The sequence below is a fragment of the Neolamprologus multifasciatus genome, chromosome 19, assembly GCF_963576455.1.
Source record: "Neolamprologus multifasciatus chromosome 19, fNeoMul1.2, whole genome shotgun sequence".
NCBI lineage: Eukaryota > Metazoa > Chordata > Actinopteri > Cichliformes > Cichlidae > Neolamprologus > Neolamprologus multifasciatus.
This window is the reverse complement of record NC_140457.1, coordinates 4,305,827-4,328,133: the sequence shown is the minus strand read 5'-3', so window position 1 is coordinate 4,328,133 and position 22,307 is coordinate 4,305,827. Positions and strand designations below refer to the sequence as shown.

The window sequence follows — 22,307 nt, the reverse complement described above, 5'->3', positions numbered from 1 at the left end:
AGGGGGCATAATCGTTTGTCTATATGATGTCTTGCATCACAGATTATGAAGTGTTATGACTAGACCTACAGGAACAATGTAATTCAGCCCTCTGTGGTATCATTTTCAAAATGATATAGATTGGTGGAGCTTTCATCAGAACGCAATGCTGTCTGGGCCCTTCTCTGGGGCATTTGCTTGGAGTTTCTTGTTTCTCCAAATATGAAAAACATGTTGGGTTAATTCTTACACCACGACTCGTCGCCCATCCTAATACTTAGAATGTGTTTGGAATAAGAATTTTCCTGCACAGAGCTTTATTTTATGTCGAGACTGTTAGTGAAACTTATTCAAAAGTGTATCCAAGAATTCCCTCAGTGTCACTGAAAGATGTAGAGGAGCTGAACTTATTTGAAAAGTAATGACGGTCACTGCAGGCAATGTGCACTTTATTCCAACGTTTACGGTGTTAGACCCAAAGCAATTCCCTAGTTTACCGTTTTCAGAACTGACTTGTATATGGACTGATGGGGCTGTTTTTATGGGTTTATAAAATGCTGTTGAAGCTTCAGTGTGTGCGAAGCTAAGCTTAGTTATAATTATTAACTTTAGTTTAAATGCACAGGCACCAAATTGCTTCTAGCTGAACTCTGGCATCGGCATGCAAACATGTTACCGCGCTGAAACACCGTCTTCCATTAGTCTCAGTAACTGTGTGTTGATGGATGCTTTTTGTTAAAGGGTTTGATTTTGGTTCAAAACTGAAATTACACCATCTACTGCCACAAAATGTTATTTCTGGATTTTGTGAATGCTTGCCCAGCAAACATTTTGAACTTCAGTAACCCTGCTGGTGATAGATTCTCAATAGTTGAGGTTGAAAAAGAGTTCCAAAATGAAAGTTGTGAGGACGTCGATCCTCCCAGCAGCTCCTGATGTTTCCACCTTTCATGTCATTGGCTGAGGTCTTAGTCTTGTAGCCAGTGGGTGCCCTCCAGGGTCAAAGCCTTCAAGGCCTTTGGTCATTTTGGTTGCCGAAGCACTAGATTCTCTCAGAGCAGGGTATTGGTAGTCTGTTAATGTTTTTTTAGCGTAAGATTCTTATGTTGCTTCTTTGTGTTTGTCAATTTATTTTTTCCCTTTGTGTCATTGTCTTGTGTTACATTTCCCAACAGGTTTCCTGTGGTCAGAGTTGCCAGGAGAGTATCTCTTGATATTCATCTTTTTCTCTTGTTTTTTCTCTTGTCCCAGAAGCCAATTTATGCATAGTTTTTGACATTGTGGCAATAAATAATTTCCAAACGACCCAAACAGCCTCCTCAAGTTTCTCCATCTAGTATTCTGTTACTTTCCGTACCAATAGACCCATGTGGGGAATGTAACAATTTGCATCACAGGGTCAATAATTTGGGTAAGAGAGGTCATTGTAACGGGCCAACGTGTAAAGTTCACCATGCAACAAATGAAACAGAATTTAGATGCACATAAATGTAACTAGTGTAACGGTGTCGTTTCCATTTAAAAATGCTAGTTTGTATTCATGCAGACGTTGCAGGGCCGTCAGCTCACTTTGAATTTCCTGTTCTGTTCAATATTTCTGAATTTGCCTGAATTTTCTGAATGAATGGTGAACAATTGGTGCAGAATTAGACATGTCTTTTGTCAAACCCAGACAGCGAGCTGATGAATTTTACAGTTACAGTTTCTTTTAATGGCAAAATGTTTCCAACTGTGTACTACTGTAAAAATTTTACACTGAAATTCCAGTTATTGACCCATTATTGGGTCAAAACCTCTGCTTGTTTGAAAAATACCTATTTAGGCTCCTCATCTGTATTTTGTTAGTATTAATTATAAGTTGTTAGCATAAATAATTTTTTAATATTTCCTGGCTGCTAGTATCTTGGTCTAAACATAGTTTGTGTTTAGGGATATAAACATCGTTTTATACCATTTTTCAATCTTGTCATATGAGCCGTATCATTTGAAGTGTTACAAAAGGTGTTGTCTGACAGTCTTTTGCTTAATCAAAAGGTGAATAATTTGAGATGGCTGCATCTTTGATTTCTGTTGATATTTGCAGATGATGATACTGAACAGAAAGAGCGTTAAATTTGAGCTGCACTGCATTCAGTTTTCAGATTCTTGAAGGTTCTTCATCTACAAAGAAACAGAAAAAGCGTGAACTGTGACGTCTGTGCTTCTTTGATCCGACTGACTGTTGTCATTTCTGTCCTCAAAGTTCGACTTTCTGGCACAACTGCCTGAACTTTTGTGTATCTCTCGTTTCGTAAGGTAGAAACGCTGAACTGAAAGAAAAAATCCTTACACTAAGGTTTCACAATGTCAGGCAAAACCAATTCACCCAAAACTAGACCAGTAGAACGGGGTGCACAAATGGCACGTTGAGAAAAGAGGATTAAAATGTTCATTGTCTATGTAATTGCTCTGCTTGGCAAAATGTCAATGTTCTTCTCAATTCCAACAGACAAAATCTGGAATTGCTTTGCTGTACAATGAGGAGACCAACAATACCTATGATGTCTGCCTGAAATTGACCAAAGAGGTATTAACCATACAGAAGCTGGATGTGGTTTGCACGAGTGGAAGTGAATCCCAAGTAAATGTAAGTGCACCCGAGGCCTCCAGGCTCGCGTTTTGTAATTCATGCCGCATAACTCCAGCATACTTTTCAATGTTCACAATATCCTTTTGCCAATAAGAAACTCCCACTTTCTAAAGCACAGAACTGTTGTACTGCGAAGACAAGCGACCGGCGGTCTGGGCTTAAGCATCAAAGTAAGCAGATAAGTTTTGAGACTACAGTGGAAATGAAAGGCTTTGGGTGGCAGAGATGGCTGTTTGAGAAAAGCTGTTTTGGCAGCAAATTTTACCACCCATACTCAGTAATGCACATCCTCATCTTTCTCTCCTGCTTTTCAGGGAGGTGCAGAGCACAACGTGCCAGTGGTTATTTCAAAGATCTTTAAAGATCAAGTAGGTAAGAAAGCATTTCATCTCACTACTTTCATGTGGCTTTGGAAATGGTTTTCACTGCGTTGTTGAGTTTCACGGTTCAAAGTGATTACACACATAATAAATTATTATTATATTGGTACTTAAATTGACAAGATTTGTCTGTAAGATTTAAAAAAAGTCTTATAGTTTGAAAGCATCCTCATTAAAAGACATTGTCACAGTAGAATTAAAAAGAAGGCTTGAAAGAGAAGACTGACGTTAACGCTGGAGGTCATGTTTAGCCTAGCTTAACCATTAAAATCAAGTTAGCCAACACGTGTAATGTGTGACTTGAGCTGTTTTTACACATGCAGTGCTTTTGATGAACTTTGACTGTTTTTAGGAATTCACCAAAAGAGCTGCATGGGAAGAATGCAAATCCCTGAGTGTGTGTGATGTTGGGTTTTGCTTGTTCAGTTCAGACAATTCCCAGCCATAAACCACTCTGTAGATATTTCCCGTAGTACAAAGTGCCCAAAGTGGATTATTTCCCGCTGTGTGATCCATGTGAGGCAGGACAGTTGTGGAAAATACCCCAATCTGATTCTTAAAAAATTCGCTGCACAGCAGGAGTTTGTAATGAGTTTTAATTTATCAGGACGCACTGCAGTGCGGATAAAGCCGTTTTCACATGTGAACGTCAGAGAAGTAAAACACAGATGCGAATAATCAGTTTGAAATCTGACACGCAGAAAGTCATCTACAACACATTTAGGAAACGTTACAGAACATGTATGAGACAACTGCACAGCTTTTTGATTGTATGCACAGTTTTTACATGGTGCATAGACTGTATATAAAAGATGGATGCATAACTTGTTCTTGAAGCTTCAAGCTGTTGTTTTGGCTGTTTTTGTTTGTTTGTTTTGAAAAGATGACAAAACAAAAGGTCAAATGCATTTCATGCCCATACAGTAGCACTTTGTCAATCACAAGGCCGCCATGCCTCCATCACACTGTATTTTCTAAACTACTCTAAAATGGACCATAACTTAAAGTGAATGCAGTGTTGTTTTAAAGATGACTTGATGAGATAACCAACTTATTATGAATATGTTCACTGAGAAGTCTGATCATTTTCCCCACAGACTATAAAATCTGGCTTCTGTTTGTAAACAACCTCCAAGGTCGTGCAGATCTGAGGCGCCTCAGAACCAGCTTTGCTTCATTAGGACACTGCATCCAACGCTTATATACAGTCTATGATTGAAACAGCTTAATGCACTCCTAAGTTTCCTGCAACTTTTTCCTGAATCTAAAAGTCTATCGTAGCCTCTGTTGTCATGTCAGATGAACCACCCTCCATGTGTCTGTAAGCGGAATAACAAAAACAGCTAAATTACTGGCTGATATGGACACAACTATTTCTTAACTGATGTTCCAGAACTGTGGCCTGCCGGGCTGCGATGGTAAAACACAGATGAGATGGTCACAGTTGCTGCATGTGTTTTTGTCTGCTGATGGCTATAATGGTGTGAAAATGGAAATGGGACTGAAAATTTTATTTACAAAGAGGTGAGAGGCAAGGCTGCCGATGCTTGCCGCCTCACCGTGCCGAGTAAGCGATTAGCAAATGTAAATAAATATTGGATTTTTGTTTTTGTTGTCAGGCTTTTCGTGATTATTTTTTCTCTGTGTATTCAGTGACTTTTTGCCCCTTTCCCCCCGTGATCAAGAAAAATGAAAGCTCTGCCGGAAACCCCGTTGTCCACGTTCACTGCACCCAGCTGCACAAAACACCCCCTAAAAACCGCAAACATCTGCTCTTTGATTGCTTTAAAGGTTGTTAAAGTAAATTTGACATGACGGGTTCTTTTTCCCTTTCGTTTCAATCGAATTCTCAGCAACTCTCAGAAAGAAAACATTTTTTATTTATGTGCGCCTGCTGCGAGGCACAAAGTAAAAGATGAGCTGTTGTAATCTCTCACAACAGCTCATCAGTCCAATAGGGCAGTTAATTGATGATAAGTGAGCATGAAGTGCTGTGGAGAAATAAACCATTGCCAGATTGGAAGAGAATATGATCATGCTGTTAACTAGATGGAAAATACTTTAATCATGTCTGTCAGTTAAATTTTAAGAATTGATGACCTCCAAGTTTCCCTGCGTGAAGCCATATTAGAGCATCATGTGAGCGAATCATTTCCCGGTAATTTTTCTTTTTGCCCACGCGCTTCCTAATACTTTTTTTGATGCGAGAAAATCATGTCTTGATATCCCGAGGACGTTAAGAGCCCTTTTCACACAGCATTACGAATCTTTTCACAACACAGCTCTCATTGTTTCCTCCTGTGCTGCTGCAAATGAGTTTATTTCCTGATTAGTTTCGAATTTCATGCCTTCCTGTGTTCTGTCTGTGAGCTGTAGGATGTTGTCTGAGATTAGATGGATGGGGGGGGACACTGATTGCCATTTCCACCACATTACCGTGTATGAAATGAGCAATTATTTCGTAATGTTTTCATTAACCTCTGACACTCAACGATTGACGCTCCGCAGCCGATCAAACGGGGAAGCTGTTCGTCGGGGATGCAGTGTTGCAGGTCAGTATCAGTTTCTGACTTATTTGCTTGGATGCTGGTTGGGGTCACGACCCAGCGGGGCGGCTCTTTGCATCTCAGTTTCGCTCAAATTTTAACGGTTATTAATTTGAAGGAATGGTAGCTGAATATTTTGAGCTATATGATGTTTTTCAAATGAATCTTTCAGCATGTGATTTAAAAACAAAACACATCATTGCTACAGGAATCACTTAATGTATGTGTTCCTATATTTAAAAAAATATCACCAATGAATAATAGCCGATGCTCCTTAGAGTGGTAGTCATTAGTGTCTAGTGTTTAGTAATGCTATTCATTTAATCTTTTTCATAAGTTAATTTGAATCCGTCTGGCAGCTTTATTGGATCTGCTGTTTATCTAGAATATCAAGTAGGTTCAACAGACAGCAAAGCAATATTACCATTCATATTGAAAATGTTTACGAATAATAATATGAATAGAACTGCCACTGCTTCCATCTCTCACCATTGTTTCATATGTATTTGCAGTGGCTTATTTGAAGTGTCACATTGTAGAATATTGCATCTATTTGCCTGGATGGCAGGAGACGAAGCAAATTAGGGGCTGGTGCGTAAACTTTGGGAGTCATGGGGAGGCTCAGACTGGAGGACTGTTTTTAGGGGAGAGAATCTGTGAAATGAGTTTAGCTTAGATTTTAAAATAAATAAATAAATGAAAAAAAAAAGCTGAATAAAAAGATATAGATATAGAGATAGATATAGAGATAGAGATGGATATAGAGATAGATATAGAGATAAATATAGAGATAGAGATGGATATAGAGATAGAGATGGATATAGAGATAGATATAGAGATAGATATAGAGATAGAGATGGATATAGAGATAGATATAGAGATAGAGATGGATATAGAGATATTTATATATATAAAGGTTGTTCCTCCAAATTGCAGCAGATTATGACAGACTCTTATAAACTTTAACACTGTCTCTGTGTCGTTTCCTGTCTTGTTGCATTTTTCTGTATTTGTACTTACAGTTTTGCATTTTACTTTAAATATATTGATTATTTGTAGGAATTCTGTTTGGTGATGATTGGTGTTTTTCTTTTTTTCCTGTCTTAGAGATAATTTCCATCTGCTTTTATTCTCTTTATAATGATTTAGCATCTTATTTGATCTTATTTTCACTTCATATTATTTTGCCTCTGTAGCTCAAGGCATTGTGTTTTGGGGTCAACTATACACTCACTGGCCACTTTGTTAGGTGCACCTTTAGACGCTGAGCATTAGAGTGGGAGACAACACTCCTTGTTGAGGTCAGAGGAGAATGACAAGACTGCTTTAAGCTGATAGGAAGGTAACAGTAACTCAAACAAGCACTTGTTATAACCAAGCAGAAGATCACCTCAACATAAATGCTCAACATCTCCAGCCTTGAAGCAGATGGGCTACAGCAACAGAAGACCGCACTGGCAGTCCCCACTGGACTGGCTCACAAAAACTGGACAATAGATCTCTGGAAAAAACATGAAAGCATGGATCCATCCTGCCTTGCATGAACGATTCAGGCTGATGCCAGTGAATGTACTCAAATGGACTCCAGTCACCAGATCTCGATCTAATAGAGCATCTGTGGATGTGCTGGTATGGGAGACTCGCATCATAAATATGGAGCTGTGTGATGCTGTCGTATCTATATGAACTAACATCGCCGAGGAATGCTTGCAGCACGTGGCCGAACATATGCAATGAAGAACTGAGGTATCTGTGAAGGCAAAATTGGGTTCTAACATGGTGTACCTAACAAAGTGGCTGGTGAATTTATGTTCTGTTAACTTGGCCTGAACTGGGACTTAGAGAGCTGAAAGTCACCGTAGCCTTGCAAAACATTTTTTTGGTCATAACTCAAGAAAATCCCAAAACACTTAATTAGTTTGGATTATGAAAATGTTCTTCATACATCAGACATCTTCATACATAAATATTAATCACTTTAGTGCAGGAGCTGTTATTCTGGACCTGGTAGGCCTGTCCAGAGCTACACCGAGGTGACTAAACAGCCCATCACCCTGCGAGTCATATTCTAGAGATGGAGGCCTGTGACACCTCTGACCCCGTTAGTGAGCATACAAGTCCTAAATTGTCTTATGTTAAACTAAATGTTTGTGTTTCATCTCTGTTTGTTTCTTTAGGTCAATGGCATTAATGTAGAGCACTGTACTCATGAGGAAGTTGTGAGTATTTTTGTATTTGACTCTTGCAAAAAGCCAATACCCTGCTCCATCTGCCCATTACTCTTCCATCCGTCCTCCAGGTGTAACACCAAATCCTGCTGTTTAGGCTGTTTTTCTTTTCGTTTACACTGTGACAAATTGAAAAGCCTGAAAAAGAGTCGATTATTATCAAAGCCTGCACAGGAAGTGAGGGTGCCAGTATGCGGTGTTCTCCCCCCCCCCCTTTACTTCTACATTCACAATTTCTTTCTTTTCATTTTTGATCAATTTCCCTCTCAAACAGCATCTTCCTTTTGTTAAATATCCCCTCTGCTGTTTGCGACCATCCCTCCATCTCACCCACGCACACGTGCGCTCTTCCTGTCTGTCATCTCTTTTTCCTCGTGCAGCCTCATACAGCTGTTCACTACATTCACCTCCAGAGCGTCAAAACATATAATGAGCAGTTTCTGTTCAGAACAAAATCCAGCACATTTAATAGCAGCCTGTCACACTGTCGGCGCTGACAGATGCTTGGCCTCAAGTAAAAGGGCTAGCATATAATGCAGGAGAGGATGGCAGATATGCGTCGAGGGCATGCAGAAGTGACCTTGCGCTTTTCGTTCATGCGTCTCATTCGCTCGAATTTTTCATTTATTTCATCAGCTACATGGAAGAAACAGACAGATTTCATCGCATTAAACATACGTTTGCTGTGACTGCATCTCTGAGGACATATGTCACTTACATTCAGAGCGCAATTACTTTGTCGTGTCAGCTGTCACTTTGCCACCGCCTAGCACGAGTGAAAAGCCGGCCTTCGAAATCTGCCTTTTGATGATTCAAGTGGAACCACTTCAGCCAGGCTTTAACTTCTGATTTAATATTCCTCACTCATCTCCCGCTACATTTCATTTGCTCAGGCAGCATACAGCTTGACATGAATGTGGCTTGTTTCATTTATATGAGATTAAGTTTTATCTCGCTGTATCACTTGCAATCTCTCCCCCTTGCTATCTGTATCAATCTCTCTCGCTCCTGCCAGGTTCACCTCTTGCGTACTGCTGGAGATGAGGTCACCATCACTGTTCGCTACCTGCGAGAAGTTCCATCATTTCTAAAACTGCCTCTAGGTAAGCGCACGCTGATCGGCGCCGTTTAAACCGGCTATAAGCTTTATTTCACTGAGCATTCTTAGCAAATGAGAAGCAAACCGCTTTTATGGAAAATTGTCTTTTTGCTCAACTCGGTGCTTGAAACCTGTTCGATAGACGAGCGTTCATTTCAGAGTAATAAATTGTCATGCTCGGTGGCCCGAGGCGAGCAGTAATGTCAGAAACACCCAGAGCTGCACTTACCATCAGCAGCTTGAAAAGATGAAAACGGAGACACTAAAATCATCCAGGTGGAGCCGATAAAAAGGTGTGGAGCGAAGGATGTAGGTGAGAGCGGTGAGAAAATGATGGCACTGAAGAAAGCAACACAAACCAAGCCTCAAAGTAAAGTGTAAATTTGGCAATTTATTGGAACACTTTGCAATACTTTATCATATACTTAACATCAGAGTGAAGGCGGGTGAGAAATGTCTGAAAACATGTTTGAGTTCTAACGTTTCATTTAATAAAAAAAACAAAAAAACAGGGCATTGCTTAAATGTCATTTTAAATGTTTTTGTTATTAATATGACTGGCAGCATTTTAGTTTCCCACCAAATTACAGTAAATCATTTCATCTTAACTGCCTCCCGTTTGCTTCCATTTCTGATACCAGTCAAAAAACACAGAAGTTTACTTTTGTGTTTTAGTGTGTCATAAGAAAATAAAGTAACAATATAGTAATTATAAGTAGATGTTTTTCACTTTTGAGGCCATCTCCTATGTTGTGCCCATGTAGAGTGCTGGACAACAGAGCGAAGAAAAAATACAGGCCTGCAAAAGTTTGGTTATTTTAGGATTTGTTTGCTTACTAACAGATTCACTGTATAAAACAGGAGAAATATGTGCAAGCGTCAGAGCTCAACACTACAAAAGTAAGATTGTCTGTTGTATAGTCAAAGGAGCTTGCAAAGAAAAGCGTCTGGACTTCTTTAAGTTACTTGAAGACGTTTCACCTCTCATCCGAGAAGCTTCTTCAGTTCTAAGGTCAAATGGTGGAGAGTCCCAGATATAAACCTGGTGGGAGTGTCCCCCCACAGAGGGACAAAAGGACCCCCTGATGATCCTCTAATCGCCTGAGCCAAGGTGTGAAACTGGGTGTGGGTCCCAATCAGCCAGAGTTTCGGGTGAGTTCATTGTGAAACCTGGCCCCACCTTATCATGCGAATTCCTGAGGTCAGATGGCCCAGGATGTGAGTGGGCGTTAAGGCGTCTGGGAAGGGATCTCAAAACTGGATTATAGATGGCAGACAGTTGGTGTCGTAAACCACCGCCTCTGTTCAAAGATGGTCGCTCACAGTGGACATAGATGCTTCTTTCACTCCTCTTTCAAACCATCTGTCCTCTCTGTCCAAAATATCTGGGACTCTCCACCATTTGACCTTAGAACTGAAGAAGCTTCTCAGATGAGAGGTGAAACATCTTCAAGTAACTTAAAGAAGTCCAGGCGCTTTTCTTTGCAAGCTCCTTTGACTACGATGACCTGGATGACTGAGAACCTTCACAGACATACTGTCTGTTGTATATCAGGACCGTGTAGCTATGGTTTGATCTAATTTAAAGGTAGGGCTGTGGTGATGTCATTGCCGAAATTCAGAAAAGGCAATAAACAAGCAAACAAAAACAGAAGGGCTGTTGGTGGTTGGATTTTGTAGCGCTGAAAACAGAGCCAGCAGGGATGGCAGGAGTCTGACACAAAAAGCATTTTTTCTTGACCTCAGCTTTAATTGATTAGTACACCAACTCAAATTTGATTGCCAGTTTCTCTGATAGTGTTTTTGCTTTGCAAAAATTCCCAAACTGTGATAATTGGAAAGTTCAGATATAATTGGTTTGTTTTTTTGTTGCTTTTCTGTGCTAAAAATCGAAATAACCGAGTTTTGTACTGAAGGGGGGGAAACAAAGATCCCGTGACCTTCGTTTGGGTTCAAGTGACATTTGATGAGCACTTTGATGTTTTGTAGAGAAAGGATTTTTAAAATCGCCTGTCCCATTGACAGTTTCACTTCAGTTTTCACAACAAGTAAACAACCCACCAACTGCCATCACATTTAAAATTCAAATACTGCTGCTCATGTTTTTACTCTCACTTTCTTAAAAAAACAAAAAGGTAGTGATATTTTAGGGCATATGCTAATTCTCTTTCATCCCCAGAATTGGATAAAAAGATTGATGCCACTCTGCAGGCTTTATACGCCAGACAAACAGCTGTTTCTGTTGGCTGTATATATTACGTGTTAAAGCACTTTATACCGTTGTTGCCGATAGTTGGATTTTCTGATCTTTAGGCGAATTCTGTTTCAATCAGCTCTGCTGACTTATTGTTGGGGGGTTTCAGGTGTGTTTACAAATGCAGATAATTTTAAAAAACTAATACAAATCAGATGGTCATCAGTGGTTTTGAGATGCAGATCATCTAGTTGAAGTTTACAGTTCACAGAAATCTCTGCTCATCCAATCTGTGCTCAAGGTTGAGGTCACATTTGTTGTTTTATGGTCAAGAAGAAGCCATCTATGTCCACTGTGAGCGACCATCTTTGAACAGAGGCGGTGGTTTACGACACCAACTCTCTGCCATCTATAATCCAGCTTTGAGTTCCCTCCCCAGACGCCTTAACGCCCACTCACATCCTGGGCCATCTGACCTCAGGAATTCGCATGATAAGGTGGGGCCAGGTTTCACAAAGAGCTCACCCGAAACTCTGGCTGATTGGGACCCACACCCAGTTTCACACCTTGGCTCAGGCGATTAGAGGATCATCAGGGGGTCCTTTTGTCCCTCTGTGGGGGGACACTCCCACTAGGTTTATATCTGGGACTCTCCACCATTTGACCTTAGAACTGAAGAAGCCTCTCGGATGAGAGGTGAAACGTCTTCAAGTAACTTAAAGAAGTCCAGACGCTTTTCTTTGCAAGCTCCTTTGACTACGATGACCTGGTAGGTCATATGGTCAATAAAATTTAAACAAGGAGTCTCAAACTTCAGGCCTCGAGGGCCGCTGTCCTGCAGGTTGTAGATGTGTCCTTGATCCAACACAGCTGATTTAAATGGCTAAATTGCCTCCTCAACATGTCTTGAAGTTCTCCAGAGGCCTGGTAATGAACTAATCACTTGGTTCAGGTGTGTTGAATCAGGGTGAGATCTAAAACCTGCAGGACAACGGCCCTCGAGGTCTGGAGTTCGAGACCCCTGACCTAAACTGTGATAGATCATGAGCCGGATGACCTACCACAGGTGTGCCCAACTCCAGTCCTCGAGAGCTACTGTCCTGCAGCTTTTAGATGCATCCTTGCTCCAACACACCTGAATCAGATTGTGGCGGGGCGTGGCCTGCGGTGCCGTGCAGGGAAGGCGGACGCACCTGCACGGCATCTGCAATCACGCCCCGCCGACTTAAATATTGTAATGGGTGTTGTGTTTGTGGTTGTTGCGATAATGTTGAGCGGGCAGCGGGAGAGCTGCAGCTCTGTGAGCATTGTGAACAGCAACCGTGTGAGTCAAAGTATGCTGCAAAGCATGAACTTGCACCCGGGTCTGCCGTGGTCATTTACAAGTGGTGCCGAAACCCAGTGTGGGATGTCTGACCCCCACGATGCGTCGCCCGCTCAGCCCGTGCAGTTGTTGGCACAGATGCTGGCGGAGTTGGCGACGATGTGCCGGGACCAGGCCGTGGCCCAGCAGGAACATCTGATGAAGCTCCAGGAACATTCGGCACCACGTTTTATTTATAATAACAATGCGCCGTGACAGCTCGTCCCGGTCCAGCCCCCTGAGCTCACCGCTCCACCCCTCCCCTGCAGCTACGCCAGGGACCACACCTCCGCCACACAGATGAATGGCTTGTTATCAGGCCTTTGCCAAACTTGATGGCACCCTGAAGAGGTAATCCAACCATTTGACTCAGCTGTGTTGGTGTAAAAGCTGCAGGACAGTAGCTCTCGAGGACTGGACACCCCTGACCTACTTTATCCTTTGACGTTCTGATTTTTGTGATTTATCTGTTAATCCTAAATTAGGCTAAACCTACCTAGGCTCTTGGTCTGTTTTAAAGGAAGGATAAGAAACTGCTAACTCTTACAAATAAAGTTCTTTAAACTTATCTTTTACTGTAGTAAACACAGCTAATGCATCAACGTCACAGTCTGTAACTTCCTGCATTACATCTGGGCCTTTAGATGTTGACAGTTGTGTGTTTGCAGCGAACACTCACACTGCTGAGCCGCTAATAATTGTTCTGCTATGAATTAGCTGTAAGCAAAATGAATGAATGAACCCCATGCAATACAAATGATTTCAGTCCCCACAGTAAACACAACAATCACTTTGTACAATTTATCTAATTACGAAGAGCACACAGATGTAGAAAAATAATTAACACTAACAGGCACGCATGAATATTTATAGCTCGATAAATCGCCACATTCTCCGGAAATCAAAGTGTGAGCGCTTTGAGAAATCCAGCCTTCGTATCGCGCGGGTGTGTTAACATTCATGGGAAGGCTGCAGTGCAGAGATGCTCAGGTTTTTAGCTGTAGGCTGTTTGGCTCCGTGAATTGTGGTTTTTGTTGTCTGAGAGTGAAAAGGTTCAAATTGTATTCTCTCTAAGCCGGTCTTTGTTGTACCATGGCACAAATGACGGGCAGGAAAGGCCAGGAGCCGCTTGCCACACTTTACCGAGTGTGACCGAATCAGAAGGCAGTTCCTCCAACGCCAAGCTAATATCATATCAACGAGCAGCATTTGTCTCTTTTGGATTCTGCCTGTGATCTATGCTGCATGGCAAAAGGCAGGGCTGCAGAATAAAGTCAATAATAACCCTTATAATTTAAGACTACGAGTCTTGACATGTTGTTTGAGGTTTATGTGCAACTCACGACGCGCCTTTGTTTCCAGATGAATTCAAATATTGATAGAAAAGGTGAGAAGTTGGATTAAATCTTTAACGGTGATTCTTCAAAAGATTTTTGTAAACATGAATCATTCTGCTGTTTGTTTCAGGGTCTCCGGGGCCAGATCACAGTCGAGTATCCTCCCCGCTGTTCGACAGTGGTGTGCATTTAAATGGAAACGGAAACAACACGGTAAGAAACACCTTTTTGATGTTGCACATGAAAACGTGATTGGTTTGGGTTTGATCTCTTTCCTGCTTAGTGCCAGGGTCTTACCAGCTTCTTACAGGTAACTGATTCTTTCAAGTAAAGCTACAGGTTTAAAACACTAAAGAAAATGAATTATCTGAGAGTAGAGCGGTGATTAACACTTGAAAGATGAGAGTGCTTTTGGATCTGGGCTTCTTTTGAGGTATCCCTTCAACTTTGGCTTACTTTAACCCTTTAAAACCGGTCGGAACGGGCACGCTCCATTTTGCGTAACTATTTTTAAATCCCGGTAGCACTGCAACCACATAAGCTTGCGCAATAATTTTGTTTTGCATATTCTGTGTCATTTCTGGGATGCTTAGGACTCATATTGCACTGCTGGAAATAGTTTATTTTGATGCATATGCTGTTTTTTTTTTTTGCAAATTTGCATTATAATATTTATTTTCGTTTTTCCTGCAGTATATAAAAATTGGTGTATTTCAAAAATAAAACTATGAAGACACTCACAATAAATTTCCTGTGGTGGGAAACTATTTTGTGCAACTTTTTTGTATTTACAGTTTTGAGGGATAAGCCTCTTAAATTTCTCTAACTAGAAATATATGTTAAAAAAACAAAAACGATTTTACATTTTTTTGTAGTTTATTGCACTTTTTTGCAATTTATGTAATTACTATGCACTTAATGCAGACATATTATTAAAATTTGGGCTATAATGGTTGTATTGATGTATAGCAACTTGAAATGCTCCCAAAAATGGCTCCACAACATGTAAAAATATAATATAAGCTCTGGTGGACTTGGTTCTGTGGTAGGTCTTAAAGGGTTAAACATGGGACGGTTACTGTTGTCAGACAAGCTGCCACACATGCCAGCTGAGAGCAGGAAACTGAGGCTCCATTTCACATGGGCTCAGCAAAATTGGGCAATAGAAGACTGGAAAAATGTTGCCTGGTCTGATGAGTCTCAATTTTTGCTGCGACATTCAGATGGCAGGGTCAGATTTTGGAGTAAGCAACATGAAAGGATGGACCCATCGTGCATTATCAGGCTGGTATTGGTGTAATGGTGTGGGGGGATATTTCCTGCGGCACTTTGGTACTATCTGGATATCATTTAAACGCCACAGCCCACTGAAGTAATGTTGTTGACCATGCTGCTAACTGTCCTCACAGTGTACCCGTCTTTTGATGGGTGATCCCAGCTGGATAACGCACCATGTCGTAAAGTTCACATCATCTGAAACTAGTTTCTTAAATATATCAGTGAGTTATCAAATGCACTCAAATGGCCTCCATAGTCATCAGATCTCCAATAGAGCGCCTTTGGGGTGTTACAGAACAGCGCCATGAAGAATTAAAGCTTTTCTGAAGTTAAAAAGGAGTCCGACCTGATATTACCAGTGTAACTAATAAAGTGGCCAGTGAGTGTAGCTTGTAATTTTCTATACTGCTGAGGCATTATGGCCATTAGCATTAGTAGCAGTTGAGACTATTAGCACTGCTAATATTGACATCTCCTCCCTGCTTCCTTCTGTTTGCGTACATTAGGGAAATCTGCATTGTTAGACTATCAGACTCTTTTCATCTCATCGAGACGTTGCCGGGATCACACGCAGCGATGGACAACAGATAAATGTGTGTGTTACGTTCCCCTAAAAGGGTCCAGGCGATGAAGGGGGAAGTAACAAAAAGTGTCCGGGTCAGGAAAAGGAGTCAAGGAGGCAAAAGGGTTAAATTAAATAGTTTTATTAAAGTAGCTCAACTAAAAGAGATTATTCCAATTAGAAAAATGAACATCTTGTGGATGTAACATTTTCATTTGATGGAGGAACGGTTTCTCAATATGCGATAGTAATGGAACCTTGATAGAAATTACACCTGAGCTTGTTTTCTGAAAAAGGTTAATCCCACGTGCAATAACAAAACCCCAGTACGCCCACACGCCGTGGCTGATTTAGACCAGTTACAAAGGTCTGGCCGTGGGATGCTGGGATTTATGTGAGATCACCCAAGTGCATGCACATAACAACAATGAGAAAGGTGTAGGTTGTTAGTAGCAGTAACAGTGAGCAGCTATAGGTCATCTCAGCTTTGCAAGTGTTCGATAATCATTTTTTAAAATTCATTCATAAAGCGCAGGAATAACAGGAGTTTTAATGAAAATGAAGCCTCATAAAAGACTTCTGACCTTGTTTGCATTGATGTCTCTTTGGAGGCGTATAATGAAAATGCTTTTTAAGTCTTAGAATTTAAACCTCCACTAATCCTTTTTTTTTTTTTGTGGGCTTTTGCTGGTCAAGAAGGTAAAAAAGATACCAACTAAATCATATGATGAATTCTTGGCGACTAATTACTTTAACAACATTTCTGAAAACCTCTATTGCAAAAAATATTTTTAAAGTATCCAAGCAGGGGCAAATAAGACATGTAAATCTCAATATTTGTGCATTTTCCTGCCATCCTGTGAATATTGTGATGTAAATCCAGGCTATAAATTCTTGTTTCATTTTGTTAGAGTTACAGGTTTTGACAGTGAAGCTTTTGGATACGACTTCTTTATTTTTCCATGAATCGGAAGATTCAGCCAACAGACAGAGAAGTTGATTTCTGACATGTTTCTGGAAATAAAATATTCCATCAGTCACTGAATGATATATGAACGAGTCCTCGGTGTAAAGCTTTAGATTACATAGAGGAATCCAAGTGGAAAGTTTGTAAGTGCTACTGAAGTGGAGATTTGTGGCTCAGAATATTAGAGGAAAGGGCATTTTGAAGAAAACAGCTGTTTGAAGAGGGGCTTGGGAAGAGTGTGCACAATATTGATATTTAAAAATCTAAGATAAATTAAATTTAAAGTAAATGTGATGGTTTGCAAAATGTCTAACAAAGTGCAGACAAATCACACCAGAACGATTGTATTTGTTTGCGTTATTATTAATTCCTTTCTCTCTTCCACAGTGTCCTTTTTCCTTCCCCTCACCCCAAACTAGTTACATTAGATTGTGGCTCTGCCCTGAGCCTGGTTGTGCTGGAAGTTTCCTGTTAAAAGGGAGTTTTTCCTTCCCACATTTGCCAGGTGCTCGCTCATAGGGGCTCATCTGATTTTTGGGGTTTTCTTTGCATTATTGGTCTTTATCTGACAATATAAAGTGCCTTGAAGTGACTGCTGTCGTGATTTGGAGTTATATAAATAAAATGGAATTAAAGTCTGAAACAAATGCATTAGTATGGAAGTACAGTAGCTGGAAATTGCAAGTTACCAGTGGATGGAGAGATGATTTTTAATTTATTTGCCTTTTGTCTCACTATTGGAGTACTCAACCCGTTACTTGATCTATTAACTGCCTCCGTTGAGCCTAGAATGGACAGCTAGTAGGGGAAGAATGGCGCTGATATTAGAAAACACACACAGGAGGAGATTTCCTAAAACCATGAAACTTCCTTCAATGAGGGCCCGACCGATATACTGCTGGGCTGATGATATCAACAGATATAAGCAATTGGCCAGTTAAGTTGACACTTATGACTAATAAATGAAAATGAAATGAAAATTAATCAAACATATCCATTCAATCTGAGCAGAGTTGGGCAGAGCAAACATGAGTAAATAACTACCTTTTATAACTGTTAGGGGTCATTATTAGTCTGATGAACAACTCTTTTGGAGTTGTTCTTTAGAAAGAAAAAATATATACTGGTTGCTTTATTGGAGTATCAGATTTTTACATCCCAGTTTAACCTGTGGTTGAAACTTAAAGTTATAAAATAACTGCTTTTTAGGAAGCTTTGTTTCAACAACAGCAACAGGAGGAAACTCTGCTTCATTCAGCAACTATGAAGACACTACTTATCACTCTAGCTAGCTCAGCAGGGCTGACCACTAGCATGGCAGCTGTTGCCCATACAAATCTCCTTTGACTTCGATGTGTTATTAAATGTGAAGTAATCCATAACATCCTCTGCACACATATGCTAGGATGGTGTTTTTTATTTTTTCCAGACTGCAGGTCCCAGATCTGAGAATTGGCCCCTGGCAGAGGGAGGAGAATTAATTACCTCAGCTGGAGTCTCGCTGTTGCTTCCAACATTCATGTCAAAACAAAATTTACTGGCTTCACTGATCAAGATCGTTTTAGCCTAAGAGTAATACCTGCAAAAATCACCAAAACCTGTTTGTTTTCATATTTTTAGGGGAAAATGTTGTATTGGCAGTTTAAAATATTGTGGAATTATATCACGTTAGTTTTGGTCATTTTTTTTTAACCCCTACATATTGTGCCCGTGTATATATTTTTATGCTCTGTGGCAAAATAACAAAGTGTAATTTTCATTTCACAGCTGCAGAATTAGAATCTGCCACAGTAGCAACAGAGCCTGTTTGAGTTCATGAAGCAGATGAATCAATCTGCCATCACAGGGTAATATGGGTCAAAAAGAAAACAGTCCCAAGTCATTCATTTAGTTCTGTCATCCTACAAAGCTGTTATTCGCTCATTGAGCTTTCTTGATCTTCAGTGGTAATGGTTGTGATTACAGTGTACTACTGGGATGCTGGATTGGGAGACGTTTCAGTGTAGAAGCAGCTGACTTCACAGAGGGGATACTCCAGTCTTACCAGAGGACAGCGTGATGCAGTTTGCTCATTACCTTCACTGACAACACTAGCTAACAAAAACGTGTGTATCAGTGCATCAACGAGAAAGTGTTTTAGAGTTCTCCTGGATAAACAAATCTATTTACCTAAAGATAATATTTTGTTTTTAAGCTAAATCCTCAGATAATTCCATATTAATACAGTCATTTATAATGGAAAGGGTCGCTTTAAAACAGTCTGGCTTGTCATTTCATATGCATTATTCAGAGTAAGCATGAAGGACAGCAGATGGTCATTTTAACCTTTCATAGATTTAAAGTGTTTCCATTTAAAACTCTAGCAGGTGCTGGAGAAGCACACGTCTCTGGACACTCTGACACATACCTGCCTATGCAAAAATAATTCTGGTACAAATCTGTAACAGATCAGCTGGCTCTGGGTCTTTACGTAAAAATGTTTAGTTGTAAACCTGTCTGGCAACACGAGCAGTTTCCCGAGAACAGAAATAACATTTTTAAAAGCTGCAAAAATACAAAATGGCAAAAGCAGGCCTCTGGAGTGTTTTTGGATAGAGATTGTTCTTGCCTCACAGAGGACTGTTATGTGAGTGGCTGTTTTTGTTCTTTGAGTAGGCCTAATTGTGTGTTGTGTTTCAGATTTTTTAGTGCAGTACAAGGCATGATTTCACTTTCATGTTCGCAGAATAATGATAGGAAGCCTCAAGATAGAGATTTAAAGAAAAGTAGGGCAGCACAACTTAATAGCATGCAATGTCATTTGATTTTCTTTTTGGGGGAAAAATTAATTAACTCAGTAGCATCATATGAAATGGTTTGTAAAGGAAATGTTCTTAAAGCATGAGGTCGGCCTCAGATGAACTACACTACAAAGCAAATGCACACTCATGTGGTTTACATGACATTTTAACCTCTCTCAGTTCTGCTTAGACTTTAGCAAAACATTTAGTAGCGACTTTACAAAACGGACCATTGACTAAAGCTGCTAAAGGTCCAGGTGTTTCTGTTTACAGGTGGTGGACAACAAAACCGAGCTGAAAGTGCAAACTAGACTTATTTAGTCAAATCCCCATATAGATTTCATTGTTTTTTCAGGGTGCTTCCGTCTCACCCTATTCCTAGCAACCTCTTTTGTCACACCACCCCCATCTGCATGTCCTCCTTCGTTACATCCAGGAACTCAGTCATCTTCCTTTTGACCTCCTGACTCACAGCTCCATATTCGGCATCATTTGTCCATTATATCCACTAGCCTTCTGCTGCACGTGTCCAAACCCTCAGCCTTGCCTAACTATGTCTTCGACTTGAGCCGACTCCCTCATATACTAATTTCTAATCTTGTCCTCCAAAATGAATTGCAGAAAAAAGCAATCGCGGGGCCTACAGAAGTTATAGAAAAGATGCATCAATTTCAGAGCAATGCTATTGTGGAAAAAAGTGTTCGTAGCATGGCCACAAAAACGGTCTAACCCACCACTGTGACATTGATTTTACATTCCACATCATGTTTCTGTCCAATGTCATGGCCAAGCTAAGAAAGTGTATATTATTTTCCTTTATTATGACAACCTTGATGCTTGATGACATCCATCAACGAAAGAGCAGTCTTAGACATTTTGATAGTAAGAAAAAGGTATGAGCACCGTCACCATATGTTGTTTCAAAAGGGCAAAATCTTCCAACAAAACTGATGTTTTGTCACATAAACATTCCAAAGCACTAACAGGAAATGTTTTTGAGTTCCCCAGTTGTGAGAGAGGACTTTTATCTAGACTCACATTTTTCATTAACACTCAACAATCACACAGGGAGAAAGTTAGAGACTGCAATTTCTTCACTGACAGCACACCCAATAAACCCGAATCCTACGCAGCCACCAGGGGCACGGTGGGGTGAGGAGCATGCTGCTCCTATTTTCTTGTCAGAAAAGACATTGCCTTTATTTGAGTTCATATTGCTCTTTACTTTTACATTAAATGGCTGCATTCTGCTGAATTCACTGTCAAAACTCAGCCTGGAAATGTGGGAAAAATTAAAATCGTGAAGCCAAGTTAAGGGAAAGTTGGTACACAAACAAATTCCTTACAGCGGAACTGCAATAATACGTGGCAATGATGAACACCAGCTCATTCTCCTTGTGGAATGATGTCACGTACGAGTCCATTATTTGTTTTAATCCTCTCAAGGCAGGCGTTGCCGATTTGCAACAGTTAAAAACTAACAACCTGATTACCCCACATACATATTTTATGAGTTTTTTTTACTCAGAAGTACCACTGCAGGACTTGGTTGTGCATTAGCAACAAAAAGTTTAATTTGAGCCTGAGAGGGTTAACAACAAAAACTCACCTTTTAATTAAAAAAAAAAAAAAAAAAAAAAAACTACACAATTTGGCTTCAGCTGAAACTGATTTACAAGACTCTTTTTTTCAGTGCCTTGCTGCCAGCATTGAGCAGCAGTGCGGAGTCACTGATGCACATAATAATGCCCTAAGCTACATTTTCTAGGATTGCTCTGTTTTATGGTTGGTGGTTCAGCCAATTCTCCATCAGTCCATCAGACTGAGTAAAATCAGCTCTTAGATTATTTTGAGACCGACTAATTTTACTTGCTTTATGGAATCCCACTCATCGTTTCTTTATATATATATATAACCCCTCAGCCGGCCAGCATGGACAACCAGTTTTGTCAGTTGGAAGGATAACTTGAATGAGGTGATGTAGGATTATCAAATTGAGACTTTGTGCATCTACTCAGAGACTGAGGGGTAGCACTGGTGGTCGCCAGTGTTTTATTAAATGATCTTGAGCTCTCCAGGATTTCTGAAGAACTGTCTTTGGTCATTGACTGCTTTTACACACATTTATAGTCCAGTCCTTGTACCTTACAATTTCCATAGAAATGTGGTTTGTTAAGCAACTTACCACTGAACTATTAATCATTCAAGCTGAAAAAAAGGCACCCAACTCAGGGGACGAATCAATAGTTTGTCTCTGAATGATGGAGAACTTGGCAAAGAACCACCTTTAAATTTTATGTTCAAGCGCTGTGTTATTACCGACCTGTCAGTAAAACACAGTTTGTTACCACTTCTTTAATTCAATCTATGAAAAATGCCAAAAATAATGGTCTGAAAGGCATAAATTATTATTTCTGCACCAAGAAGGTCAATCCCAAAAAGCTATTGGCCAAAAACTTGGCATATCTAAGGATCGTGTGTGTCCTTGAGAACCTGAAGAAATTTGTCCAGTAGATCTGCAGGAGTAGTAATATTTTGTGCTCCTTAAAAATGTATTGTGCCATTCATTGTAGTTTTTAAGTCTGAAAAACTCACAAAAACCCATGTATCAAATATGATACGCTTGGCTTTAAAAGGTTAAGAAGCCTGAAAGAATACAGAGGAAAGGCTGATTTTTTAGGGACTGGTGAATCTGAGTTTTAAATTTATTCATTCAAATTGTCAGAGAGTTACAACAGATGGTGTCTACAAACATCTGTAAAACACAGTGGCAGTGATTTTGGAGCTCTCGTCAAAATTGATGGACTTATGAACACAGAAAAATACAGTCTGAATATAGCTGGTCATACCAAATAATGCCATTCATCCTCATTCATGCACAATTAGTGTTCTAAATTGCCCATAAGTGTTAGCGTCTATGTGTTAGCGCTGCGATGGGCTGGTGAGCTCTCCAGGGTGTACCCCG

At 40.2% G+C, this 22,307-nt stretch overlaps 1 protein-coding gene and 1 long non-coding RNA gene across 2 annotated transcripts in view; one reads left to right on the top strand and one right to left on the bottom strand.

Annotated features, from left to right (window-relative positions):
- LOC146495751 (uncharacterized) overlaps positions 1-22,307 on the bottom strand; it is a 146,001-nt gene that overhangs the window by 64,702 nt on the left and 58,992 nt on the right. The window lies entirely within an intron of this gene.
- The window catches only part of sntg2 (syntrophin, gamma 2), a 103,992-nt gene that overhangs the window by 26,908 nt on the left and 54,777 nt on the right, over positions 1-22,307 (top strand). Inside the window, exons 2-8 of the mRNA XM_085143785.1 lie at positions 2,468-2,605; positions 2,722-2,778; positions 2,923-2,980; positions 5,497-5,540; positions 7,712-7,753; positions 8,778-8,865; positions 13,886-13,968. Coding sequence (XP_084999911.1) covers positions 2,468-2,605; positions 2,722-2,778; positions 2,923-2,980; positions 5,497-5,540; positions 7,712-7,753; positions 8,778-8,865; positions 13,886-13,968 — 510 coding nt within the window. The remainder of the gene's footprint in view (positions 1-2,467; positions 2,606-2,721; positions 2,779-2,922; positions 2,981-5,496; positions 5,541-7,711; positions 7,754-8,777; positions 8,866-13,885; positions 13,969-22,307) is intronic.